Here is a 21,487-nt window from a genome sequence, read left to right as displayed (position 1 = left end):
TTTACATAAATTACAAATGATTTGGTGCTAAATTTATGCACTATGACATTTGGCTTTTATGCAATCATTTTTTTTTTCTTTAAAGATGTTAACACTACCTGATATTAATCATAATGTTCCATTATGTTGATTGCTTGTAATAGGAAGAAAAGGGGTGTCTTCCTGTGCAACTGACACAGCTAGGCTTTGACGGCAGGCCTCCACAAGGTCTACCCTTTTGATTCCCTTTAACTGAATTCTGTTCATCAATTGTTTTTGTTTCATGGGTGGTGGGAGGGGAAAGGGGAATTCAATGCGTAAAATAAGTATTTCTAAGGGCTCAGTAGAAATTTCTACCATAGGGATCATTTCATGCATTTATTTTTTTTTTTTTTTCATGTAGTCTTTGCTGTTATCTGTCCCTCATCTTCATAACTCAGCAGTGGATTTCTCAAGTCCTGAGATGTAAAGCAGAAATGTAATACTGCAAAATGATATTTGAATTATTTATGTATATTTCCAAAGTAGTTGTTTATCATTGGCCCTCAGATTTGGCTGTCACTTCCAGATTTTTTCATTAAAATACTGCTTTTCAAAGAACTGAATTCTCATCATTTGTAAAGTCTCAATGTCTAGGAAAGATTGGGTTTTAGGGTATTCTGAAAGTTACCTGTGTCTTCCTTTGAACTAACTTGTAAACAGCTTTTATCGGGCTTCCTACTTCAGCCCTCCTAGCAGAAAGATGAAAATATGAATTGTATCTTCAACAAACTGTGCTACTTTTTTACAGTTGAAGAAAGGACTAGAGGTCAGTAAATTGGTAATTTAGGTAACAAAGTATCAGATATAAAGGCAGAAGTAAATGAATGCAGCAAAATAAAGGGGGAATATTCTTAGATTAAAAAAGGGGTAAGCTAAAAATATATCAGCTGAATATGGTGAAGTTATCGTTAGGATTATTACTTCTTAACTGGTGTGTTTATGGTGGATTTTGTTTCTTAATTTCTTAAAGATCTTTGTAATTGGTTGAAAATTAGCAAGAGGATGTATATTCCATGTAGTAGGAAGTGCATTTGTTTTGACTTGGTAAAACTTTGGCCCCTCTTGACTTCATGACTATAAAATTAATTTAAAGCAAGTTTAGAGTAGTATGTTTTTAAAGTTAATTTAGAATTTTAGTCAGTGAGAAACTTACTTTTGTTTATTTACATGTGTCTGAGAGCTAGACCTTTAAAGAGGATAGAAAGCTTCACCATTTGCTGCTGATTATGAAACTTTTAATAGCGTCAAATTTATAATTTCAGAATTTTGCTTTGGCCTTGTTTTTATTTATGAAGTCTTCTTAAGGAATGTTCTGCAAATGTAGGATTTGGGTTGAAATGGCAAAATTTCCCTTAAAAAGTACAAAATGTTAAAAATGAAAGAAAACAGCAAAAACATTGTTTGAGCACAATGTAGTTTGGGACAGTCTATATTGTGCTTTGGATAAAGTGTGCATTCACATGATCCCTTTGGTTGAAATACTAATGCTCCTATTTTATTGTGTGGTGACTAACCATTTTAAAGATGAACTCTTATTCTCAGCCAAAACTTGCAATCTGAGGTTATATGTCTATATATGAATGAGTTTGCCTTTCAGGTATTCTAGCTGATTCTTCCCTAGTTCAACCACTTGAAACATACCACAAGGATTTTGACCCTTTTCTTCCTCCTGTCTATCCACACTAATTGGTCATGGTAATAATTTTGGGTAGTAACTCCTGTAGCCTTATAAATTGTTATAAATATTGTTGACTATTTAGAGTGAGTAATCAACAGGGGGGACAAAATGGCTTCAAAGTGGTATTTGTATTTATTAATTTACATTTTTAGTTATTTCTATACTTGGAAGAAATACCTGAAAGGTAGATAACAGATTGCAACATGCATTTGTGTATTATTTTGACTGTGCACAAAAGTTTATCTTTAAATTAGTAGAAATAGCAACTGTAAGGGTGGGGTTAAATTTTTAAATTAAACCCGTGGGCTGTCTTGCTGCTCCTTAAGTAACACACCAGTGATGTTTGTAAGCACTTTCTATAGAAAGTATCTGTGACAATACTTTAATACTTGGCCAAGAGTTTACAACTCCTAGAAGATGGTAGGAAGCTTGAGAACATCCAAGCTGCTAAATTCTTAGGAGCCTGGTTTTGTTAAAGTATGTGAGCCTGTAAGCAGTCATTTATGCTGTGAATTCATATCTGGCTGCTACATTTTCCTTCTGCACACCCAGCCCATTTGGCTGCTAAGGGCTTTTTATTTGGTTCTTCCTCCTGGTGTGAGCATGTATAAACAGCAGGACGTTAAATAGAGTAGTAAACAATAAAATGAGGAAAATGCATGAAAATTCAGTATATGGGCGAATGAATAGATCCTTGTTTAATATATGTAATTAAACTTGGTAGCATACTGTTTTTGAAACTTTAGATGTAAATGTGTGAATGTCTGTCCATTTGTGAATCCTGGAAATTGCCAGTCTTATAGCACTATATTCACATACTTTTATTCTCCAATTTTCAGTATTATGGACTACAGATTTTGGAAAATGTGATAAAAACAAGGTGGAAGATTCTTCCAAGGAACCAATGTGAAGGTAGGAAAGTGTTTTAAGAATTGCAAATTTAGAATTTTATTATCCCTGGCATTTTTGTTAGTTGACTATTAGGGGAATGTGTCAAATCTTTAATAGTTTATTATGCACTAATGGTTTGTTTACTGCTTTCATCATGTTGCAAGGCAGATGCTGATTATATTTGGGGGCAGAGGAAGAATAAGGTTTTATTTAGGAGAAAACAGAAACTAGACTGGTCTAACTTTCTCCTGTAAATATTGTGAAAAATTCTTACAAACTCATAGTTAGTTAATCTGGACCATGTTTGAAGTGAATGAGATTTGAATATGTGCTCTTATGCATTGTTTTAAATTCATCACATGGAACAAATAATGGGAATTAAAATAGGAATAACACATAAACGTAACAGCACAGAAAAAAACAAGTTTTAAAAATCATAGGACTTTACCTTTTGAAATTCTAAGCATACCTTATAAAAGATTTGCTTCTAAAATAGGAAAGATTTTTTTTTAATGAAGATTTGATGATGCCTGGTATTAATATTTTAACTTCTCCCTTTGTACTACCTTGATAAAAGTAGTCATGGTTTAAGAAACAAGGGGCAAAGTTAGTCTTTTTCAATTCTTTAATGTGGTTTTCACATACTCCCTTATTAACTACTTTGTTACTTGTTTGTCTGGACTTTATAATGGGGTTACTCTACTTTTGATGGCGTTCTATTAAATCATGTTCCCTTTCTTGGACTATTGCTTTTTAAGATGTCGTCTTTGACCTGCTTTTTCATATCATCTTTATAATGGGATAGTGACCTGGATTTATGAAATCCTGACTTAAATCTTGACATCTTTATAGCACATTTAGAGGTGAATGGGACAGTTTTTTAACAGCAATATCCCTAAAACATCATAAACTGAATTAAGAATGATAGTATGCCACCCAAAGAGGTTCTTTAATGTTTTATTTTGGTTTGAAACCATTTTAGATCATGTTCTGTGACTTTAGAAATTAATAAGTACGGTTTGACTCCTGTCCCAAATAGATCCTTTGTACTTCATCACTACTTACTTTTAGGGACTTCAGTGAAGTCCTAGTTCCTTTACTATTGTTGTTTTATACTTGTGGCTTGAGCCATGGCTTACCATACCCACAGAAAGTGTTTATTTTTTATTTCATTGCCATTGTACTGTGGTAAGTCCCTCTTTAATTTCTAAACACATAAACCTTTGCTGCTTATTAGATAAGGATTATGCTCAATAATCCTCCCAAGTTATTTTCCAGCTGTAAAATTAAATGATTTGAAGTAATATGTGCTTATAATATCAGAGGTTACAGTTACCCTTGAGAACTTGGACATTTTTTGCTTTCCACATGAATAATGGGAGTGGCATGTTTTGGCTTTTATCACACAGTCAAAAACTTCCATATATTTCTGTGCATATTCTAGGACATAAGATTTTTCAGTTTTAAAAGTCTTGTTTGCAAAAAAACTGGTGGAGGAGGATTCTTCATGTGTTCCTATTCTGTATTAATGAGACACTTCATTTCTCTTAAAGTTATACTTAGAAGAAAACTTATCAGAATCACCTTTCTCTTTACATTTCCTCTTAACACTAGTGGTAAGATTGAGTGGGATGTAAATCTTTTCTAAAAATACCTGAAGTTACTATCACCACATACGTGGTTGTCGCTGTCAATGAAGTCATTACATGGAGGGGAAAGTGTAGTGTAATTTCTAGGGTGTTTCAGAGGTTCAATATCAGAAGAGGATGTAAAATGGCTCCCAGAGAATGTTAGTGAACTTTAGATCTGCAACAGCTTTGCATGATGAATTTAGTTAGTGTTTTTAAAGTAATTGATCTCGTTTACAAAAATTGAGACATAAATTTATTCACTACTATATTTATGATTCTTTTCAACTTTGTCATTCCTAAGAGGCTTGTACCATCCTAAGATTTTATATCTCACAAAGTATACTAATATTTCCAAATGTTAATTTTTCATCTTTAACTTTGACATTGGAAATAAATCAGTATAACCCCTGAAATACTATACATTCCTTTTGTTTATAATTGTCAATCTTTTAAGCTGTTATCTTCCATTTGTTAGCTAGTCTTAGTATATATGAGTGCTAGCATGTGGTAAAAGAAAAGGAAAATCTGGTTGGCCCCTTTAGACAAGCTTATTCACAAAAGTGGCAGTGCTTGACGTATTTTCAGAGAAGGATAGGTTTGGCTGTAGAGCCAGCCAAAAAATTTTTGTAATCATTTATTTCAGTCTAGTTCATATTTTATGACCTTTCAGTTTCTTATCCATCCATAAGCAGATGTTAATTTCACATGTTTTTGGGGGAATGGCGTTTTCAATTTATAGCATTGTCTGAAGCACTTTGCCAGAAATATACCTGACAATTCTAGACTGAGTTAGATGTCTCTTGCCTTGGTTTCCCTTAGTGTGTCCTTCAGTTCAGTTGCTCAGTCCTGTCCGACTCTTTGCGACCCTATGAATCGCAGCACGCCAGGCCTCCCTGTCCATCACTAACTCCCAGAGTTCACCCAAACTCATGTCCATCGAGTCGGTGATGCCATCCAGCCATCTCATCCTCTGTCGTCCCCTTGTCCTCCTGCCCCCAAACCCTCACAGCATCAGGGTCTTTTCCAGTGAGTCAGCTTTTCACATGAGGTGGCAGAATTACTGGAGTTTCAGCTTTAGCATCATTCCTTCCAAAGAACACTGAGGACTGATTTCCTTTCAATGGACTGGTTGGATCTCCTTGCAGTCCAAGGGACTCTCAAGAGTCTTCTCCAACACCACAGTTCAAAAGCATCAATTCTTTGGCACTCAGCCTTCTTCACAGTCCAACTCTCACATCCATACATGACCACAGGAAAAACCATAGCCTTGACCAGACGGACCTTTGTTGGCAAAGTAATGTCTCTGCTTTTGAATATGCTATCTAGGTTGGTCATAACTTTCCTCCCAAGGAGTAAGCATCTTTTAATTTCATGGCAGCAGTCGCCATCTGCAGTGATTTTGGAGCCCAGAAAAATAAAGTCTGACACTCTTTCCCCATCTGTTTCTCATGAAGTGATGGGACCAGATGCCATGATCTTCATTTTCTGAATGTTGAGCTCTAAGCCAACTTTTTGACTCTCCTCTTTCATTTCATCAAGAGGCTTTTTAATTCCTGTTCACTTTCTGGCATAAGGGTGGTGTCATCTGCATATCTGAGGTTATTGATATTTCTCCCGGCAATCTTGATTCCAGCTTGTGCTTCCTCCAGCCCAGTGTTTCTCATGATGTAGTCTGCATATAAGTTAATAAGCAGGGTGACAATATACAGCCTTGACATACTCCTTTTCCTATTTGGAACCAGTCTGTTGTTCCATGTCCAGTCCTAACTGTCGCTTCCTGACCTGCATACAGATTTCTCAAGAGTCAGGTCAGGTGGTCTGGTATTCCCATCTCTTTCAGAATTTTCCACAGTTTATTGTGATCCACACAGTCAAAGGCTTGGGCATAGTCAATAAAGCAGAAATAGATGTTTTTCTGAAACTCTCTTGCTTTTTCCATGATCCAGCGGATGTTGGCAATTTGATCTCTGGTTCCTCTGCCTTTTCTAAAACCAGCTTGAACATCTGGAAGTTCACGGTTCACATATTGCTGAAACCTTGCTTGGAGAATTTTGAGCATTACTTTACTAGTGTGTGAGATGAGTGCAATTGTGCGGTAGTTTGAGCATTCTTTGGCATTGCCTTTTTTGGGATTGGAATGCAAACTGACCTTTTCCAGTCCTGTGGCCACTGCTGAGTTTTCCAAATTTGCTGGAATATTGAGTGCAGCACTTCACAGCGTCATCTTTCAGGATTTGAAATAACTCAACTGGAATTCCATCAGCTCCAGTAGCTGGTATATAATTACTCAATTAATTGCTTAGTATTAGTTCAGTGACTAACACCACTCCTTATTTGGAATTCAGTCCTTTATTTAAGAACCTAATGACTTTCCCAGTATTTTTGCTTTTACATTTTTATATTACATGTGTACATATTATATATCATTGATATCTTTGAGGTTAAGTTTTGAAATGAATAACATACATCAGTTACTATAAGTCAAGACAGTCTTTTAAAGCTATGGAGTATAGTTCTTTGTGCTGTACAATAGGTCTTAGTTATCTATTTTATATATAGTATGTATATTTTAATCCCAAATTCCTTTTATCCCTTCCATCACCCTCCTTTTCTTTTGGTAGCCATAAGTTTGTTGTCTGTGAGTCTGTATCTATTGTATAAATTTCATTTGTATCATTTAAAAGATTACAGATATAAGAGATATCATGCGATACTTTGTCTGGTTTGCTTTACTTGGTATGATAATCTCTTGGTCTATCCATGTTGCTGCAAATGGCATTATTTTTTTCTTTTTTCTGGCTGTCATTGTGTTTCACATTTTTATCCATTCATCTGTCATGGGCACATAGATTGTTTCCATACTTTTGTTTCGTTTATTTATTTTGAGCGCATTGGGTCTTTGTTACTGCCCACGGGCTTTTTCTGGTTGTGGCAAGTGGATGCTACTCTAGTTGTGTTGGCTTCTTTTGTTGAAGAGCATGGGCTAATTCCCCACCCCGCCGCATGTGGAATCTTCCTGCACCAGGGATCAAACCCCTGACACCTGTATTGGTAGGCGAATTCTTAACTATTGGACCACCAGAGAAGTTCACTTCCATAGTTTCTTAAGGAACCTTCATAACTGATCTCTATGGTGGCTGTACCAATTTACATTCCCACTAACAGTGTAGGAGGTTTCTTTTTCCTCCACACCCTCTCTAGCACTTACTATTTGTAGACTTTTTGATGATTGGCCATTCTGGCCACTGTGAGGCAATGCCTGATTGTAATTTTGATTTTCATTTCTGTAATAATTAGTAATGTTGAGCATCTTTTCATGTGCCTTTTGGCTGTCTGTGTGTCTTTGGAGGAAATAACTTTAGATCTTTTGCCCATGTTTTGATTGTTTTTTTTTTTTCTTTTGAGAAGGGTTTTTATATTAAGCTGTGTGAGCTGTTTGTATATTATGGAGATGAATCTCTTGTCATTTGTGTTATTTGCAAATATTTTCTCCCATTTTATAGCGTGTCTTTGTTTTGTTTATGTTTTCCTTTGCTGTGCAAAAACTTTGAAGTTTTAAGTCTCAGTTGTTAATTTTTGTTTTTATTTAAGGTAATGGTTTCAACTAAAGAAAAAAATTGAATTTTAATATATGAAGGGAAATAATTTCCAAATAGGGAATGGTTCATTTAAACCAAAGGATTATATTTTAATCTGTTAAGACATGTAGTTTACAGATCATTACATTTTTATGAAATATATACAGACCTGCTGACATTGAAAAGAGCAGTGGTGAAGAAAAGAGTTCATAGTGGTAAAGCCATACTGTTTTGATTGTCTTGCATGGTTATTGGAAAATGATATAATAAGTAATGTGTTTAAAACGCTCTGCATATTTGGGTGCTGACTGGATAAACACGTGTATTGTCAGCCCCTTTCCATAAAAAATACTCCCACTTCTCTCCATTTCACCAAATGCTCGTATACTACTCTCAAGTTGCCTTGAAATTTCTGCAGTAACATCCTAACTGGGCTCCTTAACACCTACTTCTGTTTGTCCCTTGTGATATATTTTCAGCAAAGGGTTTAGTGTATTTCAGAAACAGAACTAATCAGGTCATTCCTATGCATAAAATCGCCCACTGTACTGAATATCACATGTTTAACTTGTTGCCTTAAGCAGTAGTGACTTTTTAAAAATTGTTTGCTTTTTTTAATGGTTTTATTAAGGTATATTTAACATTTACAATAAAACAAGTTCAAGTATACAATTTGATACATTTTGACTAATCATGACCCTTTTTTTGTGAATGCCTTTTCCTTTACCTCCCCAGCCCCCAATCTGCTGTCACTCAATTGATTAGCTAGGAGTAGAATGGCTAGATCATATGGTAGGTGTATGTTTTTAACTGCCCAACTGTTCTCCAAAATGATTGTATCACTCTACATTCTCAGTAGCAATATGCTTCCCATCCTCACCAAAGCTTGTGGTCAGTTTTTTAAAATTCTAGCCAGTGTAGCACATATATAATGGCTTCTCACTGTGACTTAGGCTGTTGAGCATCCACATATCATCTCTGTATGTATATTTAAGTTAATATTGTTAGGCCTATTGAACAGAGATAGTTGTTTCCTTTGTTGGTCATTTTGAAAAGAACTTTTAAGTGTTTGGACTCTTAAGGCCATGGCTTTTAAGCAAATCCATGAGAAATTCTCCCCCCACTCTGTGGAATGTAATGTGTGAAGTATCAGTCTAATCTCAGATTTAACAAGCACTCTTATTGGTGTATTTTTGCCAGTTTTATAACACGGGATAATAAAGCACAATATTGATTACATTTTATCCAATAAAACATGATATTTTTTACAATATTATTTTTACACCAGCATCATATGTAATTGACAAAAACTGTTTTCCTACCATTTCTATTTAAGGTATAATAACAATGTGGTCCCTCCCCCCCCAGTATATCCTAGTTATGTGGAACTTCATAAACGGTCTTTACTTGAGACCTCACAATGCCTAATCCTTACATCACATCCACACAGGAGATGCGAAACACCTGTAGATTTTATTAAAGAGGTTTGGAGGAACTGGTGGTCCAGTGGTTGACTCCACACTTCCAATACAGGGGGCGTGGGCTTGATCCCTGGTTAGGAAACTAAGATCCCTTAGGCTACCAGGCATGGCCAAAAAATTATTTAAATCCAAAAATTTTTTTTAAAGAGTTGCGGATTTTCTAGAAAAAAATGTTGAATTTTTAGTAAAATAAAAACTTTTCTGTGATTAAATATACATATTTACCATTTTAAGTGTATGTGTGTATGTATGGTTCATCGTCAGTAAGTAAATTCATAGTATTGTGCAACCATCCTTACTATTGATCTCTGGAATTTTTTTGTCATTCCAGTTGAAACTACCCATTAAACATTAACTATTTCTTATACTCTTCCCAGTCCCTGTTAACCATTATTATACTTGTCTTTATGAATTTGCCTATTTGGTAACTCATATGTACAATCATACAATATTTTGAGTCTGCTGTATTTCAGTCGCATATGTTGCCAGGGTTAATCCATGTTGCAGCATGTATCATTTTCTTTCCTTTTTTTAAACACTGAATATTTTATTCTACTTTATCTACCTGTGGGTTGTTTGCAAATATTGTATATTGTGAATTTAATAGAATTTTAATTGCTCTATCTCATTAGGAGTTCTTGTTCAGTACTATTTGCAGTTATAAACCCTTTTAAGAATAATAAATAAAGATCCATTCTTCTTAAAACTACTGAACATAAAGGCAGTAAATTACAGTCTATTTCCAATTTATAATCTCTGGGGACTGTAGGTTAAGAACCCCTGCTTTTGAATTATTTTTTTCTATTTCTCATTTTGTGGTTTGTTCCCATGAGTATTTCAGTGAATGAGGAATAGGAACATTGTTCTGGATTCCTTTGGATGATAAGGTAAATAGGACAAATAGCTATATTTTAGCGACTCTCTGTGATTATTCTTGGTGGTTTAAGTGGACAAGTTTGTAATAACAGTGTGACATGGGAAAAGCACCTTCCTTTCTGGCCAACAGGCACATATAAAGATGCTCAGTACCACTAGTTATTAGAGAAATGAAAATCGCAACTACAGTAAGGTATCTCACCTCACGCCATCATCAAAAAAGCCTACAAATAATAAATACAGGAGAGGATGTGGAGAAAAAGGAACTCTGCTATACTGTTAGTAGGAATGTAAATTGGTACAGTCACTATGGAGAACAGTATGGAGGGTCCTTAAAAAAACTAAAAATAGAGTTACCATATGAGCCAGTAATCCCACTCCTGGTCATATATGCAGAAAAGATGAAAACTGATTCAAAAAAATACATGAAACCCAGTGTTTATAGTAGTACTGTTTACAATAGCTAAGACGTTTTTTTGTTCAGTCACTAAGTCATGTCCGACTCTTTGCAACCCCATGGACTACAGCACACCAGGCTTCCCCCTCCTTCACCGTCTCCAGGAGCTTGCTCAAACACCTGTCCATAGAGTTGGTAACGCCATCCAACCATCTCATCCTCTGTTGTCCCCTTTCCTGCCTTCAATCTTTCCCAGCTTCACGGTCTTTTTAATGAGTTGGCTCTTTGCATCAGGTGGCTGAGGTATTGGAGCTTCTGCTTCAGCATCAGTCCTTCCAATGAATGTTTGGGGTTGATTTCCTTGGTATCTCAAGAGACTCTCAAAGAGTCTTCTCTAGCACTGCAATTCAGAAGCATCAAATCTTTTTCAGAGCCAAAGAAAATAAAGTCTGTCATTGTTGCCCCATTTATTTACCATGAAATGATGGAACTGGATGCCATGACTTAGTTTTTTGAATGTTGAGTTTTAAGCCAGCTTTTTGATCCTCTTTCACCTTCGTCAAGAGGCCAAGAGCCAAAACATGGAAGAGGCCTAAATACCCATGGACAGATGAGTGGGAAAAGAAGTGGGTTGTGTGCACACTCAGTGGAATGTTATTCAGACATAAAAAAGAATGAAATGTCATTTGCAGCCACTTGGATAGACCTGGAGATTATCATACTAGTGAAATAAGTCAGAGGACAGATATATCATATGTGGAATCTTTAAAAGCGATACAAATGAGCTTACTTAAACAAAGACATAGGAAACAAATTTATGGTTACCTAAGGGTTTGAAAGGGGAGGAGGGATAAATTGGGGATATGTGATCAACAGAAGTACTATTATATATATAATAACAGAGACCTACTATATAGCACATATATTGTGGTATATTGAGTATCAATAATCTTGTAATAAACTATAATGGAAGAGAATCTGAAAACGTGTATGTTGTTGCAATTTAGTCACTAAGTCGTGTCCAACTCTTTTGCAACCCCAGGGATGATGTAACCTACCAGGCACCTCTATCCGTGGGATTTTCCAGGCAAGCATACAGTAGTGGGTTGCCATTTCCTTTACCAGGGGATATTCCCAATCCAGGAATTGAACCCGTATCTGCTGCACTGGCAGGCGAGTTCTTTAGCACTGAGCCACCAGGGAAGGCAAAAGTGTATACATGCATGTATGTTAACATGTATATATAACTGAATCACTTTGCTATACATCTGAAAGTAATGTGTCTTTCTTCTTTTTTTTTGGAAAAAGTTTCAGTTACACATGGCTTTGATGAAGGGATGTGATTATAGAGTACACATTTAAAGTGAATTTAAGTATTGCACAATGGTTTGGACTGGACTGAACTCAGTTTTGATGATTGTAGCTTTACTTTTGTGATAGTGTGTCAGGGCTCTCCATTTTCTGTGGTGTATGAAAATGAGCCACTGTGAAAGCAAGGGATAAGATTCTGCAACTTTTTCACTTGTATTTTTCTCTCAATGGGTAGAATTCTATACTTGGTTGAAAATATAATGGTATTGATATAATGATAGTCTGTATCACTGACTAGCTAAGATGCTCATGAACAAATTTACAATTTAAATTTAGAAAGGGCATTTTGCCTCTACGGGAATATGGCACCAATGGTATGTTGTAGTGAGTAAGTTTTCATTTTAAAGGGTTTTAGTGAATCACATTCTGTTAATGCATTTCTTTTACCTTGTCATTAAGTGTCTAATATTTGCAAGATGTTCCTGGGGGGTAAGACTGTTAATATTGGGTGTAAATAACTTTCAAGATGATATATAAAACTATTAAGTCTGATGGGAGTTGAGTTCAGTTGCTCAGTTGTGTCCAGCTCTTTGCGATCCCATGGACTACAGCACCCCAGGCCTCCCTGTCCGTCGCCAACTCCCGGAGTTGACTCCAACTCATGTCCATTGAGTTGGTGATGCCATCCAACCATCTCATCTTCTCGTCCCCTTCTGCCTTGAGTCTTTCCCAGCATCAGGGTCTTTTCCAGTGAGTCAGTTCTTCGCATCAGGTGGCCAAAGTATTGGAGTTTCAGCTTCAGCATCAGTCCTTTCAAAGAATATTCAAGACTGATTTCCTTTTGGATGGACTGGGTTGGATCTCCTTGCAGTCCAAGGGACTCCCTTGAGTCTTCTCCAACACCGCAGTTGAAAAGCATCAATTCTTAGGTACTCAGCTTTCTTTATAGTCCAACTCTCACATCCATACATGACTACTGGGAAAAGCATAGCCTTGACTAGATGGACCTTTGTTGCCAAAGTGATGTCTCTGCTTTTTAATATGCTGTCTAGGATGGTGATAGCTTTTCTTCCAAGGAGCATGTGTCTTTTAATTTCATGGCTACAGTCACCATCTGCAGTGATTTTAGAGCCCAAGAAAAGAAAGTCTGTCATAGTTTCCATTGTTTCCCCATGTATTTGCCATGAAGTGATGGGACCAGATGCCATGATCTTAGTTTTCTGAATGTTGAGTTTTAAGACAACTTTTTCACTCTCCTCTTCACTTTCATCAAGAGGCTCTTTAGTTCTTCTGCACTTTCTGCCATAAGGGTGGTGTCATCTGCATATCTGAGGTTATTGATATTTCTCCCAGCAATCTTGATTCCAGCTTGTGCTTCTTCCAGCCAAGAGTTTCTCATGATGTACTCTGTATATAAGTTAAATAAGCAGGGTGATAGTACACAGCTTTGACATACTCCTTTCCTGACTCGGAACCAGTCTGTTGTTCCATGTCTAGTTCTAATTATTTGCTTCCTGACCTGCATACAGATTTGTCAAGAGGCAGGTCAGGTGGTCTGATGTGCCCATCTCTTTAAGAATTTTCCAGAGTTTGTTGTGGTCCACACAAAGGCTTTGGCATAGTCGGTAAAGCAGTAGATGTTTTTCTGGAACTCAAGCTTTTTCCATCTAGCGGATGTTGGCCAGAGAAGGTGATGGCACCCCACTCCAGTACTCTTCCTGGAAAATCCCATTGACAGAGGAGCCTGGCAGGCTGCAGTCCATGGGGTCGCGATGAATCAGACACCATTGAGCGACTTCACTTTCCACTTTCATGCATTGGAGAAGGAAATGGCAACCCAATCCAGTGTTGTTGCCTGGAGAATCCTAGGGATGGCAGAGCCTGTTGAGCTGCCGTCTATGGGGTTGCACAGAGTCGGAGACGACTGAAGCGACTTAGCAGCAGCAGTAGCAGCAGATGTTGGCAATTTGATCTCTGGTTCCTCTGCCTTTTCTAAAACCAGCTGGAACGTCTGAAAGTTCAGGGTTCATGTACTGTTGAAGCTTGGGTTGGAGAATTTTGAGCATACTTTACTAGCGTGTGAGATAAGTGCCATGGTGTGGTAGTTTGAGCATTTTTGGAAATTACATGTGCTTAAATCTCACCTTTTTAGCTAGCCAATGTTGTTGTTTTCAGTTTATGAGATAGTGTGGATTATTTGGTGTTGGTTTGTTTCTATTTGAAATGAGACTGTGAAAGACATTTTTCTTGATATTGGGAAAAATAAGAGTTGTAAAAGATTAATACATAAACTCCTGGATAAGGAGCATTCATATGCCGTAAGTCACCTTCCAGTGAGTATTTGGGCATTTTTATACTCAGTTCAGTTTTATACTCAGTCGCTCAGTCATGTCCGACTCTTTGCCACCCCATGAATCACAGCACGCCAGGCCTCCCTGTCCATCACCAGCTCCCTGAGTTCACTCAGACTCAGGTCCATCGAGTCGGTGATGCCATCCAGCCATCTCATCCTCTGTCGTCCCCTTTTCCTCCTGCCCCCAATCCCTCCCAGCATCAGAGTCTTTTCCAATGAGTCAACTCTTCGCATGAAGTGGCCAAAGTACTGGAGTTTCAGCTTTAGCATCATTCCTTCCAAAGAAATCCCAGGGCTGATCTCCTTCAGAATGGACTGGTTGGATCTCCTTGCAGTCCAAGGGACTCTCAAGGGTCTTCTCCAACACCACAGTTCAAAGGCATCAATTCTTTGGCGCTCAGCTTTCTTCACAGTCCAACTCTCACATCCATACATGACCACAGGAAAAACCATAGCCTTGACTAGATGGACCTTTGTTGGCAAAGTAATGTCTCTGCTTTTGAATATGCTATCTCGGTTGGTCATAACTTTTCTTCCAAGGAGTAAAGCGTCTTTTAATTTCATGGGTGCAGTCACTATCTGCAGTGATTTTGGAGCCCCCAAAAATAAAGTGTGACACTCTTTCCACTGTTTCCCCATCTATTTCCCATGAAGTGATGGGACCAGATGCCATGATCATCGTTTTCTGAATGTTGAGCTTTAATAGTGTACCATATTTTGTGCCATATTTTAATAGTGTACCATATTTTGTATGGATGGTCCTTTTTAAAAAAAAGTAGTACTTTTCAATAAATGATTTGAAGGTTTACTTTTAAAACTTTGGAGGTGAATTTTTTTTCCTATTTAGAAGAATGGGCTGTGGGGGCTATTGATAGAAGTGTGCTGGATCATTGTAGGAGTCCTTTGAAAGCCTTGGCATAGTAAGCAGTAAGGGCATAATTGTGGTTGTCAGAGGCATACAACCTACGTATGAGAATTCTTCAGTGAAGTGTTCTTTGATCTGTTTAATACATATATTTATAAGTTTTCCTGATTCCCAGGAAAGAGCTTAGAAAACTGCTGGAAGGAGTATCCTAGTCTATCCACATATGCTTTCTGAATAATTGGAAAGAGATAATTTCTGATTAGTATGGTTTTTATTGGATATGAAGTCTTGTAAAGATAGTTCTTATTTTAAGAAATTTGTTTTATTTATTAAACAATTGAAGAAACCGAAAAAAAATTTTTTTCTTCCAACTGGCAGACTCATTTGGCACAAAGAGATGCTGGGAATAAAGGGGTTTTGTTTTTGTCAGGTCTAGGATCGTTTTCTGTTAAATCTGAGAAGCTGAGCTTTCTCTGCTGCTTGTAAACATCTGACTTTTCTACCTTGATATGTGTGACACCATTTATTTATTCTTTTGGCCAAGCCACATGGCTTGCAGAATCTTAGCTCTCAAACAGGGATTGAACTGAAGCCATGGCAGTGAAAGCCCAAAATTCTAACCACTAGGCAACCAGGGGATTCCCACCATTTCTTTTTTTAAAGGTCTAATTTACAATTTTAGAACTACTCTTAACGACTCCTTTTACTTTTTAAATTTTGGTAAATAATGGGAAGAAATTTGGGGAGGGCATTATGGTACTTAATCATATAAGCTACATAGCAGGAGATTCTAAACAGACACTATGTACAGCAGTACTTGATGGAAAAGGCCTTTACATGTAGTTTAAATGCTTTGAATGGACACTGATCATTTTAGAGTGATATTTAGTGATACCATAGTCTTTAGTTGAGACTTAGATTTGTCTCTGAGATCCTTACAGGTTGCATGTGTGTGTTTACTACTTACTTCACATTTTTCTGGTTTCATCTTTTACTCTTTGCTCCATCTTATAGATGAATTTCAGAAGTTTCTGAAAAGAAGTAATTTAGTTGCTAATAGAGTTGTAGGCTCAGTCTGATTCTGTTTTCTTCTGAGGCTGAGAGAAGCCTCCAAACTCATAGGGAGGTAGAAATTGTAGTTCCACTACTGTTCCATTTTTTATCCTGTATTTAGAGGTTTCAGAGTGATGTTTTCTGTTTATTCAGAATGGTTCTTTTTCTTAAATTTTTTTTAGGGGCCTTAATGACAATAATTTATCTAAAGAGCAGAAAGGTTAACAATACCAGAATTGTTTTGATAATGATCTAATGGATATTAAGGACATGAGATTATTGTGTGGGTTATTCTAGCTAAGTGACTTCCCTGGTGGCTCAGATGGTAAAGTATCTGCCTACAATGCGGGAGACCCAGGTTTGATCCCTGGGTTGGGAATATCCTCTGGGGAAGGAAATGGCAACCCACTCCAATACTCTTGCCTGGAAAATCCCATGGACAGAGAAGTGTGGTAGGCTACAGTCCATGGGGTCTCAAAGAGGCGGACATGACTGAGCGACTTCACTTTTTTTTTTATCCTAAGTGGTATGATTTAGCACTCATTTTAAAATAAGACCAGTTCTCCTAGTTCTGGGTGTTTCTTTCTTTCTTTTTTAAAATCACTTTATTGAATCTAAACCTGGTTTTATTTTGTGTGTCCAAAAAGCCTCTTTTTTTTTTTTGAAAAATAATTTTAGCAATAGAAATATTGTCTAAAATGTTGCCCCCCCATAAGTGCAGAATGTATTTATACCTTTTAGTTTTCCTACTAACAACTTAGACAATTTGTCCTGGAAGTTTTGTCCATTTCTTTTATAAATTCATTCATTCATTGGGGCTTCCCTGGTGGCTCAGATGGTAAAGAATCCGCCTGCAATGTGGGAGACCTGGGTTCGATCCCTGGGTTGGGAACATCCCCTGGAGGAGGGCATGGCAACCCACTCCAATATTCTTGCCTGGAAAAATCCCCATGAACAGAGGAGCCTGGTGGGCTACAGTCCATGGGATCACAAAGAGTCAGATCTGACTGAGTGACTAAGCACAACACAGCATGTTCATTGGTGGATCCTGTCTACAACAGTTATTACTGGGGCCTTTGCCTAGTGTAGAAGTTTTTAAAATGTCAGTAACATAGTTTTCACTGATTTTTATGTCTTTGTGTATATATAGTTAAATCTTTGGTAACTGGCAGGCAGTTTTTCAAATGATTCTTATATTGTGAATATTGATAATACTTAATGTTACATTTTCAGTTGATTAATAACCCTTATTATGTGTCTTTATTTGTGAAATTTTTCATCAATTAGGAAAATATTTTTATAATTAATGCTTTTTAAAAGTTTTGTTTTTATTTGGAATGTTGAAATGTCCAGTTCCACCGTAACTAATAAAAATTAATTTTCAGTTACCAATGAAGGGAGTGTGTGGGTCAAAGAGTGAATTTAACACTTAACTCATGAAAATTGCTCTATTTGGGTAGTTTTACAATCAGACATTTTGTTGCCTAGGGTTGATTATATTTCTGGGTAGCTGTTTCTTATAAATTAGCATTGGTCAATGGATATTGAGTCCAATGTAGATTTGCTAGATGAGAGTTGGGACACAGTTTCACAAACTTTCATCTGTTATTTCTGAAGTTCAGATAGCTTTGAAAATTTGAAAATCTTCATAAAGCATTCGGTGGCAAAAGCTAAATTATTAAACAGATGTGAGGTTAGTCTTTATTTTTCATAGGGAGAGATAATTTGTTGGATTAGGAAATCCTGTTTCAGGTCCTTTGGGTATATTAATTTAAGGTGAACGACATTACTTTAAAATTTTGAGGGGATGTATAGTAGATAGATGCCCAGTAAATTCTGAGTGATGCAAATTAAAATCAAAGACGTGAAATGTTAATTGTTGAACGAATAGGTAATGCTATAAAGGTATCCTTAAGAATATAAATAAAAACTTTCTTCTTAACTCTGTTTTTTCTTACATTGTAGAACAAACAAGGTAAAATGACATACAGGATTAGCGTAGTGCTGTAAATAAATCTGACAGGGACTAACATCTGACCTTGTGTTTCTTTAAAGGAATCATAAGTGTTCCCCCCCCCCCCTTTTTTTTTTAATTTAAAAATCACAGCTTGGTATAGTTGGCTATCTAGCATTAAAGAATATCTTAGAAGATAATAATTCATAGTTGTCAAACCAATATTTTGTCATTCTTGACGAAACTGAAAAATTAAAGTAGTAGTACACATTTTTCCCCATAATGTCATAACTGGTGATGGGATTCAGGTGTATGATCTGATCTTTACTTTCCCCTTCCCTACCCAATTTTATAGCATGCTATAACGTTCTGAATAATTTTTTTTTAATAGGGATTAAAAAATACGTTGTGGGCCTCATTATCAAGACATCATCTGACCCAACTTGTGTAGAGGTAAGAGCTTTTTTGGAAGCTACTGTGAGAGTGTAAATCTTTTAAATATTGGATTGATCTTAAACCCACTTCTGTCACAGACATATAGACACATATGCAAATCATTTATGATAGATGTGTAATCACTTTGTTCTTTCTGCCGGGCATGGGTGGGGGGCTGCCTGCATTTCTTATTAATTATATCAACTTTTTTAAGTCCCTTGTTTGAACTTTTTTCTTTTCTTAGAAAGAAAAGGTATATATCGGGAAATTAAATATGATTCTTGTTCAGGTAAGTTTTTACTTGATACATTGTTTTCCCTGAGAATTAGGCTGATAAGTTGAACAAAGTATTCTATTCTACTTTTATTGATTAACTAAACATCTTGCAGAGTGGTGATAGTAGTCCTCACAGTGTTTACAGTAGTTAGCCCATTGTCTAACATTTAAAGTTATTAATATGCTGTGGTAGTATTCACAAAGAGTACTACAGTATTTACAAATACTGTAAAAACTTCACTTCTTTGGCTCCAATATGGGTTGGACTCATTAAAAAAATTTTGCCTCATTGTATGTTTCTTTTCCATGTCGGCTATCTCAGTCTTACTGATTCATTAAAAAATTGCTTTGAATTCAAGCATCCATTTAATTGATCTTTATACTTTACCTGTTTTTTAAACTTTCTATATATCTAACTAGAAAATTTTAATTTACCTAACTTTTACAATATGTACAAAAATCTTCCTGAGAATGGGGCATTTAATACATAGGACTTTTGTAGTTGTTAACTCAGTATATTCTGTATAGAGACTGACACATTTCCTGTCTTGATAAAGGGGAACAAAATGAAGGGTGGTTGATGATTTGCTTCTGCTTTTGGTATCATACAATTTCTGTGAATTTTGTTTATTTGCACTTGATAAGTGAAATGAAATTAACACTTTCTGTTTTATTTTAGATACTTAAACAGGAATGGCCAAAACACTGGCCAACTTTTATCAGTGACATTGTTGGAGCAAGTAGGACCAGTGAAAGTCTATGTCAGAATAATATGGTGATTCTGAAACTCTTGAGTGAAGAAGTATTTGATTTTTCTAGTGGACAGATAACCCAAGTGAAAGCTAAGCATTTAAAAGACAGGCAAGTAATTGTTTTAGAATTTTTAAGCAATTTTTCAAACAATTTCAAGGAATTGGAGGTCGATTATAAATATTTAAGGAACAAGTTAGTACATTTTTAATTCTTTTTGACTCCAAATTTAAATAATGCTTAAATGGTCTAATACTCTAAATTGGGGAGGCTTGAAAAATATGTACGGTATTACAACAAAGTAACTTCATATATGTTATGCGGAAAGAATGTAGATTAAGAATTCCCAGAATGCTCTTGGGAGTCTGTTTTATCTGGTGCCTAGTTAATTATAGGTCCAAGGATATGACTTGTGTCCAAATGTCTACAGAATTCTACTGTTCCTACATTTTATCCATTTTCCTATAGTTAACACCAGAAAGATGGCAGATTTTATTTTTATTATTTTCAACGTAGTAATAAAAATGTGTTCAGTCATTATATGGAACAAATATTTTACCTTTATGTGTTTAAACTAGCTTCAGAATTTAGAATTTTTTTCTCTGGTTTGGTGTGTAAGCACAATGGATTAGGGGTGTCTAACACTGCCTCTCTCCATTTGGAGAGTTTTATTTCAACTGTCTGGATTTAAAAGACTATATTGAGGGACATCTCTGGTGGTCCAGTGGTTAAGACTCAGAATTTCCACTTCAGGGAGCACTGGTTTGATCCCTGGTTTGGGTAATTAAGATTCTGCATGCCATGCTGCATGACCAAACTAAAAAAATTAGTAAAAGACTATGTTAATTGAAATTTTTCAAATAGAGTAAGGATGACATAAAAACCAAACCTTTAAAGGAAATTAATGTGCTCTTTATAGGTGAGTTTTAAAAGAATGATATTTACCCATAGTTTTAATAACTAATTTATTTAAATATTTGTTTGTTTATTTACCTGGTGGCTCAGGCGGTAAAGAATCCGCCTGCAGTGTTGGACACCTGGGTTTGATCCCTGGGCTGGGAAGATCCTTGGAAGAGGACACAGCAACCCATTCCAATATTCTTGCCTGGAGAATCCCTATCAACAGAGGAGCCTGGCAGGCTACAGTTCATAGGGTTGCAAAGAGTCGGACACAAGCGACTAAGCACGGCACATTTATTTATTTGGCTGTGGTGTGTGCGTTCTAGTTCCCTAACCAGGGATCATAGCCAGGCCCCTGCATTGGGAAAGCAGTCTTAGCCACTGGACCACCAGGGAAGTCCCAACTTTATAACTTTGGATGAAATTATTGGTACGTGTGTTTATAAATAGAAGTAACTTGGGTTTTAATGGCTGCTGAAATGTTGTTACTCTGTAAATAGTTACAGCATTTCTTCTAAACTGATCACTTTTTTGTTTTTCTTTAGCATGTGCAACGAATTCTCACAAATTTTTCAGCTTTGTCAGTTTGTGATGGTAAGTGTTTTTAATTTCAGTTTTTAAAAAATAACCATTATTATAGGAAGATGTTAATTGAAAAAATGTTTTTGTTGTAGGAAAATTCCCAAAATGCTCCACTTGTACATGCAACTTTAGAAACGTTGCTCAGATTTCTTAACTGGATTCCGCTTGGATATATTTTTGAGACCAAGTTAATCAGCACATTAATTTATAAGGTATGTGAATGCATTTCAGTTATTTTCTTTATATAAATAAAGTTTGCACAGCTATGCTCTTTTGAATAGAAAAACCAATCTACATTCATAACCATAATCAGCCTTATTTCTGAGATGAGAAAACTGCTGAGATTTTCTGCAGTTTCAGCTAATTTTTAAAAACAGTGTCAGAATCTTCTGATACTCTCACTTTACTAAATACCACAGGAAATGTTGGGTATTTATGTACTTGTCCAGATACTT

The 21,487-nt window shown here is 36.2% G+C and overlaps 1 protein-coding gene across 6 annotated transcripts in view; it reads left to right on the top strand.

The window, feature by feature from the left end:
* Positions 1–21,487, top strand: part of XPO1 (exportin 1) — a 42,819-nt gene that overhangs the window by 9,905 nt on the left and 11,427 nt on the right. For 3 of the 6 annotated variants that reach the window (XM_025261220.3, XM_025261221.3, XM_006066152.4), the window contains 6 exons: positions 2,539–2,611; positions 18,481–18,542; positions 18,769–18,813; positions 19,480–19,661; positions 20,996–21,044; positions 21,125–21,244. In XM_025261220.3, the coding sequence (XP_025117005.1) occupies positions 2,539–2,611; positions 18,481–18,542; positions 18,769–18,813; positions 19,480–19,661; positions 20,996–21,044; positions 21,125–21,244 (531 nt within the window). Of the gene's footprint in view, positions 1–143; positions 208–382; positions 788–2,538; positions 2,612–18,480; positions 18,543–18,768; positions 18,814–19,479; positions 19,662–20,995; positions 21,045–21,124; positions 21,245–21,487 lie in introns of all 6 variants that reach the window. The other 3 variants (XM_025261223.3, XM_044926033.2, XM_044926034.2) reach the window with 2 other exon arrangements.

Source organism: Bubalus bubalis, chromosome 12 (genome assembly GCF_019923935.1).
Source record: "Bubalus bubalis isolate 160015118507 breed Murrah chromosome 12, NDDB_SH_1, whole genome shotgun sequence".
In the NCBI taxonomy this organism is placed as follows: domain Eukaryota; kingdom Metazoa; phylum Chordata; class Mammalia; order Artiodactyla; family Bovidae; genus Bubalus; species Bubalus bubalis.
The sequence above is the reverse complement of the archived record's forward strand: the minus strand, read 5'-3'. Positions and strand labels throughout refer to the sequence as shown.